General features: G+C 41.4%; 3 protein-coding genes across 3 annotated transcripts; 2 read left to right on the top strand and 1 right to left on the bottom strand.

Annotated features, from left to right (window-relative positions):
- Nucleotides 1–4,173: 4,173 nt before the first annotated feature.
- Nucleotides 4,174–4,915, top strand: LOC311502411 (histone H2B-like). The gene has a single exon (XM_084564624.1). It carries the CDS (start codon nt 4,374–4,376, stop codon nt 4,788–4,790), a length of 417 nt encoding a protein of 138 aa, XP_084420750.1. The 5' UTR covers nt 4,174–4,373; the 3' UTR covers nt 4,791–4,915.
- A 1,096-nt stretch (nt 4,916–6,011) lies between these two features.
- Nucleotides 6,012–6,886, top strand: LOC311502414 (histone H2A; the record flags this gene model as incomplete). The annotated part of the gene is made up of 1 exon (XM_084564627.1): nt 6,012–6,886. The coding sequence occupies one exon, from the start codon at nt 6,012–6,014 to the stop codon at nt 6,393–6,395; it is 384 nt and encodes a 127-aa protein (XP_084420753.1). The 3' UTR covers nt 6,396–6,886.
- A 1,487-nt stretch (nt 6,887–8,373) lies between these two features.
- LOC311502185 (uncharacterized protein) lies at nt 8,374–10,445 on the bottom strand (the record flags this gene model as incomplete). Its single annotated transcript, XM_084564311.1, has 5 exons — nt 8,374–9,201; nt 9,432–9,586; nt 9,823–9,875; nt 9,992–10,174; nt 10,252–10,445. Coding segments are annotated over 5 exons (903 nt in total), but the record flags the coding sequence as incomplete, so codon positions are not given.
- Nucleotides 10,446–12,449: the final 2,004 nt, after the last annotated feature.

Here is a 12,449-nt window from a genome sequence, read left to right as displayed (position 1 = left end):
CATTGCTAGGCAGCGGGGATAATATCTCCTCGAGTGTCGTATCCAGGCCTGACATGATACCTGGTCAATGTCTACGCATGCCTCCTCCATTGCCTCTAGAAGGGCTATGCGCTGATGGGGGCGACGGTCATAGACCTTCCAGCGCCAAGAAGAGAAGAACTCTTCAATTGGATTCAGGAATGGAGAGTAAGGGGGGAGGTAGACCGCAATGAAGAGCGGGTGATCGCTAAACCAGTTGCGGACCAGAACAGCGTGATGGAAACTAACATTGTCCCATATGACGACATACCTGGTCTGCTCTGGTCTCTGAATGAGAGTGAATATTTCATGCAGGGTGTCCAGGAATGTAAGAATGTGTGCAGTGTTGTATGGGCCCAGATTTGCATGATGGTGAACAACACCGTTTTGGCTGATGGCTGCACACATGGTAATGTTTCCACCACGCTGTCCTGGGACATTGATTATGGCACGTTGTCCAATAATGTTCCTTCCCCGTCTTCTTGTTTTGCTGAGGTTAAAGCCTGCCTCATCCACAAAAATCAGCTCATGACCCATGGCATCTGCCTCTAGCTCCATCACTCTCTGGAAAAGACAAAACAAATGCAGCACAGCAGGCCCATGCACAGCACACAGTATGCACTTCCAGATTCAGTACCAATGATAAGCTTACCTGCACAAATTCATACCGCAGTTGTTTTACACGTTCACTGTTTCTTTGAAATGGGACCCTATAGATCTGCTTCATCTTTATTTGGTTGCGTGCCAGTAAGCGAGATAATGCAGAGATGCTCACATTATTTATGTCCTCGAATGTTGTGTCATCCTCTAGTATGTGCTGCTGTATTTCTCGTAGCCTTATTGAGTTGTTTGCCAACACCATATTCACTATGTAGGTCTCTTGTTCAGCCGTGAATAGTCTTCTTCTGCCCCCAGCTACAGGTCGTCTAACAATTCTACAAAGTAACAATATCAGTATTTTTACAGTAAATGTACAGTATTGTTTCTCAAAAGAATATGACACTACTGTATTACAGTATACATAATGTAAAACTTAGTATGAAGAAGATACTGTACTAACCGATTCTCATTTCGAAATGTTCTTATGATGCCTGCTACAGTGTAGCGGCTCAGGTTGGGTTGAACCCGTTGGCCAGCTTCCCTTAGGCTCATGCCATGGTTTATGACATGGTCCACTATTGTAGCTCTGATGACATCAGTGATTCTATTTCTTACTCGTACTCCTTGCCCTTCCTCTCCTCTTTCTCCTTGTGCTTCTGCACCTCCTCGTCCTCTTCCTCTAAGCACACCTCCTCGTCCTCTTCCTCTAAGCACACCTCGTTGTCCTCTTCCTCTAAGTGCTCCTCCGCGTCCTTGCTGTCCTCCTCTCCCTCTTGCTTCTGCACCTCCTCCTCCTCTTCCTCCAAATTCATTTCCTTGTCCACGTCCTCGTCCTCCTGCTTCTTCACCTCCACGTCCTCTTCCTCGCCCTCCTCTTACTCTCACTCCTCTTACTCTTCTTTCTCCTTCCATTGTTCTCCACACAAAAGGCTTACCTGTGGCTTATTTATAGTGCTCAGGCTGATTGCAAAGTCAAATAATTATAGATAATAGTTTTCACATGTGACAATGTGGCCTGACAGTTGGCAAAATTGTGTAAATAATAGCCATAAATATGTATAGTTTTGACAGGAGTGTGTAGATCATCTGGAAATTGAGTGTAAAGCAGTGAGCAGTGTTTACAGTTTTGCAAAAAGAGTGCTGTGCAGTAAATTGTATTTACACATACACAAAGTGTTTGTTACGAAATTGCAAACTAAGTGCAAAGCAGCGTTTGTGCTTTCAGTTTTGCAAACTCGGTGAAAGGTTTTGTGATAAATATTAATAGTTTTAGAAATTGTGCTATAAGAATCAATGTAAGTGTTTAAGCCATCAGAAAAAAACTGTAATGCAATAAAACTGCGCGAAATACAGCAGCGTATAACTGATAATGAAAACATCTTCCAAAATATACACAGTGTAAGCATTTCTGCACTAAGTCGTGTACTTGCGCGCCACAGAATAAGAATGAAGCAAATTTACAGAGTTCCTTTCGAGAGAAACACAGAACGTGCAAAGCAACTGCGATATGACTATGTGCAGGTAAGCTATAGTGTCATTGGTTCTGAATTTGGAAGTGCATACTGTAGTGCTGTGCATGGGCCTGATGTGTTGCATTTGTTTTGTCTTGTCCAGAGAGTGATGGAACTAGAAGCAGATGCTATTGGACATGAGCTACTTTTTGTAGACGAGGCCGGTTTTAACCTCAGTAAAACCAGGAGACGTGGCAGGAACATTATTGGACACCGTGCCATCCTCAATGTCCCAGGACAACGTGGTGGTAACATAACCATGTGTGCAGCTATAAGCCAAAATGGTGTTGTTCACCATCATGCAACCATAGGCCCATACAACACTGCACACATTATTGCATTCCTGGACACCTTACATGACATGCTCACTGTTCAGAGACCAGAGCATACCCGATATGTCATCATATGGGACAATGTTAGTTTCCATAGGGCTGCTTTGGTCCGCAACTGGTTTACAGACCACCCATCCTTCATGGCACTCAACCTCCCTCAATACTCTCCATTCTTAAATCCCATCGAAGAGTTCTTCTCTGCCTGGCGCTGGAAAGTGTACGACCGTCATCCTCATCAACAGGTAGCCCTTTTACAGGCAATGGAGGAGGCATGTGGAGATATTGACCAGGCATCATGTCAGGCCTGGATACGGCATTCAAGGAGATATTTTCCCCTGTGCCTTGGACTGGAGGATATCGCATGCGATGTGGACGAAATTTTGTGGCCGGACCCAGAAAGACGACATGATGTAGGCTGATTGTCTTTTTTTTCTTTTTTTTTTTTGTGAAATCACTATTTTGTGTTTTGACTTTGTCTTGGTTTTGATGAGTGTGAATAAACACCAATACTTGAAGTTTGGATCCTTGTATGTTTACATGACACTATGACAAAAGTATGACCTCAAATTGACATCTATACACAGAGAAAGCAAAAGCCAGATGTGTTTTGTATTCATACCATCAGTGTGTAGTTGGCACATTGTGTGCTTAGTATATGATGGCTTGTGTTTACTGTTTGATACGAAAACACCATTTTTACGAAGGTGTGAAGAGTTAATCTAGCTGTGTTCGCTTTTGCAAGAGAACTACAATGTTGTGATAATTTGGTGAAAGGTTTTCTTATTTGTGTGTAGAGTTTTGCAAAAATAGCCAATAGTTACAAAAAATGTGCTTAAGCAATCAGAAAAAACTGTAAATAATAACCTGGCTTAAAAGGATATCCGTAAACAAAATTAAAACAGCACACTTATAGACTATTATCACATTCAAGGTAATTTACAGGATAATAGATCACAATAAGAGCACATCACAAGACAGTACATTACTGAGAAAATAAAAGTGGTTACAAGACTGATTTGCTTTCAGTCACTGCTTGAGGTTAGTTTTGAAGGTTTGTCATGTGGAACACTCCCTTATGGAGGGTGGAAGACTGTTCCAGATCTTACTGGCCTTTACAGAAAGCACATTTTATCCAAAGGCTGTTTTTCTGTGTGGGACCTCACAGTCCCCTCTAGAGGAGGCCCTGGTCCTAAGACTGCTGTGAGCCCTTTTTTAAGAAAGTCAGACATGGGAGGTGGGGCAAGTCCATGTAACACTTGTACCTTAGACTTAGACTTAGATAAACTTTATTCATCCACAAGTTAAATTGCTTGGTCACAGTAGCTTAGTTGTACATAAAAAAACACTCTTAAGAACCTCAGATAAAAGAACATTAAATAAAATAGAAATAAAAATAAGTAAAATAAAATCTAGTTAAATAAAATAAAAATAGTATAAGCAAAAGTGTACAACTTAGCATATTAGCATATGGAATCCTTAGGCCACAGTATGTAACTCTAGATAACGGCGCTGTTTCACCATTTTAGCTCATCTGAGTGAGTAAGTACTGTAACTCGGCCAGACGTTTCTTCCATAAAAAATTTAGATTAACTAACCAGATTTCTATTTATTTAACGTAAACTTGTGTTATGGTTCTAGTTTCTATTCTTTATTCAGAAGACTGTATCTAAACATGAATTTAAAAACTAATATGAATGTAGGTTATTAATCTACAGTGTTTAATCAGTATCATCATGTTGGTAAAAATAAATGTAGAATATTGTAGGCCTTCTGTTTCACTAAGTAATTTCAAACTATTCAGAGCGGGAATAACAGTTGAGTTGCGCATGCTCAGTCTCATTCAGAAAACAACCAATCGTTGTCAAGCAACAGCACAGCATGATTTACATGTAGTGGATATAAATTGAGCGCCATGCGCCTCTTCACTATACTTTTTGAGGAAGTACAAGCAGTAATTATGCCTGATCCAGTTAAAGCGCCCAAGAAGGGCTCCAAGAAAGCCGTGACCAAGACCGCCGCTAAAGGCGGAAAGAAAAGGAGAAAGTCCAGGAAGGAGAGCTATGCCATCTATGTGTACAAGGTCCTGAAACAGGTGCACCCCGATACCGGTATCTCCTCCAAGGCCATGAGCATCATGAACTCGTTCGTCAGCGACATCTTCGAGCGGATCGCCGGTGAGGCCTCCCGTCTGGCTCATTACAACAAGCGCTCCACCATCACCTCCAGGGAGATCCAGACCGCCGTCCGCCTGCTGCTCCCCGGAGAGCTGGCTAAGCACGCTGTGTCTGAGGGTACAAAGGCTGTCACCAAGTACACCAGCTCCAAGTAAACTACTTCTGACACCAACAACACAAAGGCTCTTTTAAGAGCCACTCACTACAACTCCAGAGAATCTCTCCTTTTTTTTTTTTTGTTAAAGATGAAGTAAGGGACTGGATGAAGATGCTATATACAATACGCTTTATGTAGAGTTTATTAAATGACATGTTTTACAGTTAGCCCCCCACAGAAAATAAACGCAATATGCTTATTTTATAGTCATATTGCAGGCAGCATGTTTAATCGCACTGAAATGACCAGAACACACAAAACAATCACGTTCACAACAATGCGCTCCCACATTTAAAACAAACACGAACGTTTTAAATATAATAAAACTGGTTAGCGCTTTGGGCTTGTGACCGGAGGGTTGCCGGTTCGAACCCCCGACCGGTAGAAAGCGGCTGAAGTGCCCTTGAGCAAGGCACCTAACCCCTCACTGCTCCCCGAGCGCCGCTGTAGCATGGTAGCTCACTGCTCCGGGTTAGTGTGTGCTTCACCTCACTGTGTGCTTTGTGTGTGTTCACTAATTCACTAATTCACGGGTGCAGAGACCAAATTCCTTGTATACACAAGTATACTTGGCCGACAGACACTTAATTCTAATTCTAATTCTAATTCTAAAACAAAGTTACGCACAAGCTTCTATTTTTAAGAGCCAAGAGGATGGATGACGGGCTCGGAGGCAGAAAGCAGATATGTTGGGAAATGTTATAGTATTATCAGCCGCGTTAAACAAAAAATGCAGCAACTTTTAATTACCATAGAGTTAACACAATCCCCTCATAATAGCACAGTGGTTATGAAAATAAAATTAGAACGCTAGTAATTTGAATTAAATTGCAATTAAGTTACACGCGACCCACAACATAAATAACAAAGGAGGAACAGAAAAAGACGACATATTCGAGAACTTTTCATGATAATAAATCAGCATTAAATACAGAAAAAAGGCGGCAAATTTCAAATTGCTGCGTTCAAAAAATAATCAATATTCAGGATTAAATATACCGAAATCTGTAACGTTTCATTTTGAAAATCTTGTCACGTAAGAAAGACGTCTTGTAGTAAAGACACACGGTTTACCAGAGCTCTCTTCTGATTGGACGATGAAGTTAACGCTCACTGTGACCAATCAACGAGCAGCTCAGTTTCTATATAAAGCTGGTGTGCAGCAGTTGCACTCTCACACTTCTCTTCTCGTTTAATCAACGAAGTCAGAAACTACAAAATGTCTGGACGCGGAAAGACCGGTGGAAAAGCCAGAGCAAAGGCAAAGACTCGCTCCTCCAGGGCCGGGCTTCAGTTCCCCGTCGGCCGTGTCCACAGGCTGCTGAGGAAGGGCAACTACGCTCAGCGTGTCGGTGCCGGCGCTCCCGTCTATCTGGCCGCCGTGCTGGAGTATCTGACCGCTGAGATCCTGGAGCTGGCTGGAAACGCTGCCCGCGACAACAAGAAGACCAGGATCATCCCTCGTCACCTGCAGCTAGCTGTCCGCAACGACGAGGAGCTTAACAAGCTGCTTGGCGGAGTCACTATCGCTCAGGGCGGTGTGCTGCCCAACATCCAGGCGGTGCTGTTGCCCAAGAAGACCGAGAAGGCTGCCAAGAAGTAAACGACTACTAAGAAACTCAAACAACGGCTCTTTTAAGAGCCACCCACTACTACTGGAAGAGCTCACGTTTCTATTATGTTATGTCTATTACAATTAACCACAAAGTCAAGTTTCTATAAAATATGCTACAAAACTTCAAATTTCACCTGCAATAGAACACCACATCTTGCCAGGTAGTTATAGTAAACCAACCACTTTAAGTGTCTTCCTTAAAATAAACTAATTTGTAACACATTTAACTTTCTCAACATTGTTTACTTGCACACATTAAAATTAATGGTTGACAATTATTTTTATGTCTGGGTCCATTGTCAACACTTGTTTGACGCTTTAATGACACATGCATGGACATTTATGGAAAAAAAAAAAGAGAAGATGTAGCTCCCTGTACTTGCAGAAAGAGTAACTTCCCAGACCGTAATCTCACTCTGAATTTGTGGTAAATCCTCAAGAGGTGAGTGGACAAACAAAAAAAAAAAAAAAAAACTAAACTCTGGCAAGCTCCAAGTGTTGATTCTGGAAGAATGAGCTGCCATCAGTCAGGATTTATTTCTTTATTTGATAGGGACAGTGCACATTAATGAACATCTATTCGGACAGCAATAGACGTAAATATGACGGATTATAGCAACATTGCTAATTTGCATCCGCAGTCCCACAGGACAATAAGAGCACATCACAAGACAGTACATTACTAAGAAGATAAAAGTCAATGGTTACAAGACTGGTTTGCTTTCAACCGCTGCTTGAGGTGAATTTTGATGTAACTCAGAATGACTGACAGCATGCCAGGGTGAAGTGCAGAGATTTTAAAAAAGAAGGTCAACACTACAATATTGAGTCTTGCATGAACTTAATGAAATTGACAGTTAAATCATTGATTGTAATTATAATTCTGTTTACCATAGACCAGAAGATCTAGAAACACTTAATCAAAAAACAAAACTCTGTACAAACAAAATGGCTGTATGTTCATCTACTGACTGGTGAGTCTTGTTGCACCGTTTTATCTCAGCTGAGTGAGTAATAAGTAGTAATGGAGAAACCAAACCACTGAATCAATCTGAAGCAATTGTGTTGAAATGGTTCAGTGTTTTGAAGCATTTGATACAATTAGCAGCTGTGTAGCCTTAAGAAAACCACTAATCAGCAAGGCTAATTGGGAAAAAAAGGCTTCAATTTGTTAGGGAACATAAAGATTGGTCTCATGGAGGTCATGTGGTCTGATGAGTCCAGATTTACCCTGTTCCAGAGTGATGGGCGCATCAGCGTAAGAAGAGGGGCAGATGAAGTGATGCACCCATCATGCCTAGTGCCTACTGTACAATCCTGTGGGGGCAGTGCTATGATTTGGGGTTGCTGCAGTTGTGTGACTTTTTTTTTTTTTATTTTATTTTTTTTGGTGGCAACATTTTTTTCAGCCAGGCAGTGTAAAATAATAATAATAAAAAAAAAATCTTTTGATTTGGTAATCATTTTGGCTGCATTACAGCTTGTGGCATGAATTTCTCCAGGAACTTTTCTTTTGAGTCAAATTTTTGAAATCCAGTGTCTTTTACTCTCACATGTCATTTATTCTCCAGTGATGCATTTTGCACCTTCTGGGCACCTTTGATTCAAAAATGTACACGCGCAAAAAAACAGCCATAAAATTCTCATATATCAATGCTTGTTAGGCTAATTGGTGATTCTAATTGGTGATTGGTGATTGTGCATGTGAGTGTGAATGGTTGTCTGTCTCTCTGTGCTAACCCTGCGATAGACTGGCGACCTGTACAGGGTGTACCCCACCTCTTACCCGATGACCCATGACCCGTGACCCGTGACCCTTCACAGGACAAGCGGTTACAGAAGATGAATGAATGGATGAAAAAGGAAATAAGATCATCATCTAAAATTCTAAACTGAACTTTTATTTTTTGTGTTGATGTCTTTATTGTTGTTTAATTTCTTTATCTAGTTATTATGTCTTATTACCATGGACTGCATATAAAAAGGTTTCATGTTCATAATACAGACACTTTATCTTCAGATCTTCTGTTACTGATCACAACAGCTAACATGCCAACATGGCTGTCCCTGTCATGTAACCCAGCTCCTATAGGTGAAAGTCATTCAACATTAAAACACCAGAACTACTGTATATGACCTGAAGGTTCTTGTTCTGGACAACCTAAAGATTGTTAGAGCTTCTAGATGTTATGGATCTTCTGAAGATTTTCCAGGGGAGTTTGTAAGATCATCTGTAAAACTTCTGAGATGATACTAACCATCAATAAATCTGGGGCAGGACGGGGACATAAATCAAAGTGTCTCTATCTGCATAGAAACTGATGCCTAAAAATGTGATCATGTACAGTTAATAAAGCAAAGGTCCTTGTATGAACCCTTGTGTTACTCCACCTACTGAATATGTTTGACATGTTTATGCTTTACTTTAAAATCATCTGACTGATGAACTCTAGCGTGGTCAAAACGAGGAAAAGCTTCAGTAATGAGGACCGATCTTAGAATCAAAATTGGGTCCAGTCCTCCCCCTCTGACTGGTCTGTCCTCCTGTCCATCTCTGATCTCCGTCTAGACCTCCAAACCCCTGGAACACAAAAAAAAAGAGTTCACTTTGAATCTCTAATGTTCTGGATTTATTGAGGGTTTTATGGTTCTGGTCCTCACAGAGATAGAAACATGAGTGTGTGTACTGACTGTAAACAGCAGTCATCAGAGCAGGGATGAAGATGATGAAGGACAATCTCAGTGTGTTTCCAACAAACATCTCCAGAGTGTCTCTGTGCTGCTGGACAGAAGACTGTCAACAAACAAACAATCAGATGAGTCAACAAACAAACAAACCCAGAGCTATGACTGTTCCACTGTTTTGTGTGGAGCTGATGATCATGTTGAATCACCGCTGTGCAGCAGTGCATTGTGGGAAATGTGTTAGTTTGTTTGCAGGCATCTGTGACTGACAAACAAATTCTCAGAGTTCAGACAAAATGGACAACAGTGAATAAAGATGGAAAACAGGAAGTCAGCTACCTGAACCTGAGACAGCACTGGATCTGTGACATCACTTCTTCTTGACTCTGTGGCATCATAGCCTGCTGGCTCTGTGACGTAATTTCTTCTCTGCTCAGTAACGTCACTTCCTCTCGGCTCTATAACGTCACTTTCTTTTTGCTCCGTGACATCACCTGACACATTACATCACAAACAGATGAGAGAGACTCAAAACAAAGCACTCCTTTAATTAACAGCCTCTTTGTGTTTATTGATCTTGGATGACAGCACATATTGATCACTTATGATTCGTCTGTTGATGTCTAATCAATAAGTCTTGTCCATGTTCATCATCATTGATCAGTACCATGCTCCATCCGTTGTTAATCAAAATATAAACAAAGCTGTATTTTGTAAATGTTTTATTTACATGGAATCTGATATGCGAACACTACTGAGCATGTGCAGTAACCTAAAGTAAACCTGGTAGAGATGGATGAAAACTGTAGGTACTCACTAGTTGATTTTTCTGATGAGGACACATCACGTGCTGCAGGACAAAGTTAAGAACAAAATAAAACATGAGCAAAATCTCTCACATGAGCTCAACGGAAACAGGAAGAAGAAGCTGAATGAAGGACATACGGCTGCTGATGATGAGGAGGACAGAGGATGTCTGGTCGTTGAAGAGTCCGGGCACCTGAACTCTGCAGTGATAAAAACCAGAGTCTGACGGCTGAGAGCTGAGGATGATTAGAGAGGAGGAGGAGGACACAGAGTACCTGCAGAAGAAGACTGGTTTCAGTGTGAAGCAGTTTGATTCAGAGGTCAGAGGTCAGAGGTCAGAGGTCAGCGTTACCTGTGAGACTTCCTATAGGTGACTCTGTCTCTGGAGCTGTCAATCAAAGTGTTTTGGCAGGTGAAGAGTGATGGCTCGCCCCTCCCCCAGCACACCTCCACTTGTCCCTGCTTCACGGCCTCACAGTCACATGGTAGCCTCACAGCCTGGCCGGCCATGCCCACCACAGTCTCTACGTTGACCGATGCTAACGCACACAGAAGTTAAAATGAGAATCTGAAGTCAATTCCTCTGATGGGTAACTGCTGAGCTGTTTGCAGCCTTGAGAAAGTAACATCTTCAGAGTCATCTGAACAAAAAACTATCTCTCTGGACATGTCTTCACATGAGCACATTTAACGCTTTCCACCCAACAAACCCAGAACTGGTTCAGCAGAATATTTTGTTCCTAACTACCAGTAAGAAAGGCCATACAAAAGGGTGTGTGGTGTTTTTTGCTAATATCTCTAAAAGATCAGGTTTAAACAAAAAATAAATAAAATAAAAAAACAACTACACACAAACAAATTAGAAAAGTCTTTGTCAATAATTTTTATATTTTTAGTTACAAAATAAGGTCCCCGTAAATATGGAGGTCACAGCATTATCCACAATCCACTCTGCTCCACTCTGCCATGCTGGGTGTCATTTGAAACTAGGGAAGCTACTTTTTCCAGAGAAAACACACAACTATGCACCACATGGTGACTTGGTTGACAGAATCTGATCCCTGTGCCTCATTTTAATACAGGGACCTTTGCCTCCATCTAGTGGGTTAATGGTTTTACTGCAGATAACAATTAGGATTGGAGTGAAAGTTAGTTAGGACTGACATGTAACACACCTTGATGGCTCAATTGCCAGGGGAATTTAATACATGAACAACTACCACATGAATACTGTGCAGAACTGCACAATTTGATGACAACCAGGCTAAATAAAATGCCCATGACAAATTAAATTGCTACTAAGTTGTAAGAAATACAAAGAAAATATAAACAAATCAACCGAACCTGACGTGACATGCCCTGTTCCAACCACTCTCCCCAGAGCGACTCATGTTACAGACACGAAAAGGGAAAGAGAAAACGATAAGAGATAGAAGATGGATAGATTTGTGACTGGCGCAAATCCAGTGGCAAGTCAGTTGCAGCTGTAACAGGCAACACGAGCATAAGTACAACAGCACAAAAAAGGTAAAATTAAGAAAGTATAACGAGGCATAACTGACCCTGGGCTTTACAAGCACTGTGGGCGGCAAAGAAGAGAGATCCCAATCTACAGCGTTTTTATATCATCAAAGGGTCAAAGGGGGACTTGACAGAAAAAGTTTGGGAACCACTGGCCTAGAGGTTTAAGACGTTAAACAAGAACTACTATATTAGCAACATCTACTCTTCTTCATTCACTTTAATGATTAAATGTTAATAGCAGTGGAATCAGACTGACCTGAGGGGACGCAGACCGAGATGAAGATGAGAAGCAGCAGCATGTTGTTGTCTCTGCAGACAGAAAGACAGAAGTCAGACAGTTGACTCAGTGTTTAACTTCTCTTTTCCACTCTTCTTGATATTTATAGTAAGTGGTGATTTCCACAGTAGACTGGGTCAGGGACAACAGAGTTGGATACACTGCTCTGATACATAAACTAGCTTATAACATAAAAGAAAGATATCTAATTCCAATATCCCTCCTCCATAGTTAATACTAGACAGACACTATTCTTATTAATCCTCATTATCTGCTTCACTCCCAGAAGGATAACTTCTTATCATATTGAACTATTGATATACTGAATGACTTTAAAGAGTCCTGAACCGGTGAGGCCTCCCGTCTGGCTCACTATAACAAGCGCTCCACCATCACCTCCAGGGAGATCCAGACCGCCGTCCGGCTGCTACTGCCCGTTGAGCTGGCTAAGCACACTGTGTCTGAGGGCACAAAGGCCGCCACAAAATACACCAGCTCCAAGTAGATTACTGCTCTGAAACAACAACACAAAGGCTCTTTTAAGAGCCACCCACTACAACTCAAGACAATCGCTACTTCTTTTTTTTTCTTTTCTATAATAAACTGTTCATTAAAATTTTGGTAGAGGCTTTAAAGATGTGGAATCTGTTAATTAAGGATGGCACAAAACAGTGGTCGGTGTATACAAAAGCTTTTTTATGTATTTTGTGTAATTTGCTGCCAAAATCGGGGCAGAGATCTGAAATTTG

The sequence above is a fragment of the Chelon labrosus genome (genome assembly GCF_963514085.1).
Source record: "Chelon labrosus genome assembly, chromosome: 17".
Taxonomy (NCBI): domain Eukaryota; kingdom Metazoa; phylum Chordata; class Actinopteri; order Mugiliformes; family Mugilidae; genus Chelon; species Chelon labrosus.
Note: the sequence above shows the minus strand (reverse complement) of the source record. Positions and strands in the feature narration are given on the sequence as shown.

Bases quoted from the DNA above. Each gene is read 5' to 3' on its own strand.
- LOC311502411 (XM_084564624.1), top strand. From the start codon at position 4,374: ATGCGCCTCTTCACTATACTTTTTGAGGAAGTACAAGCAGTAATTATG.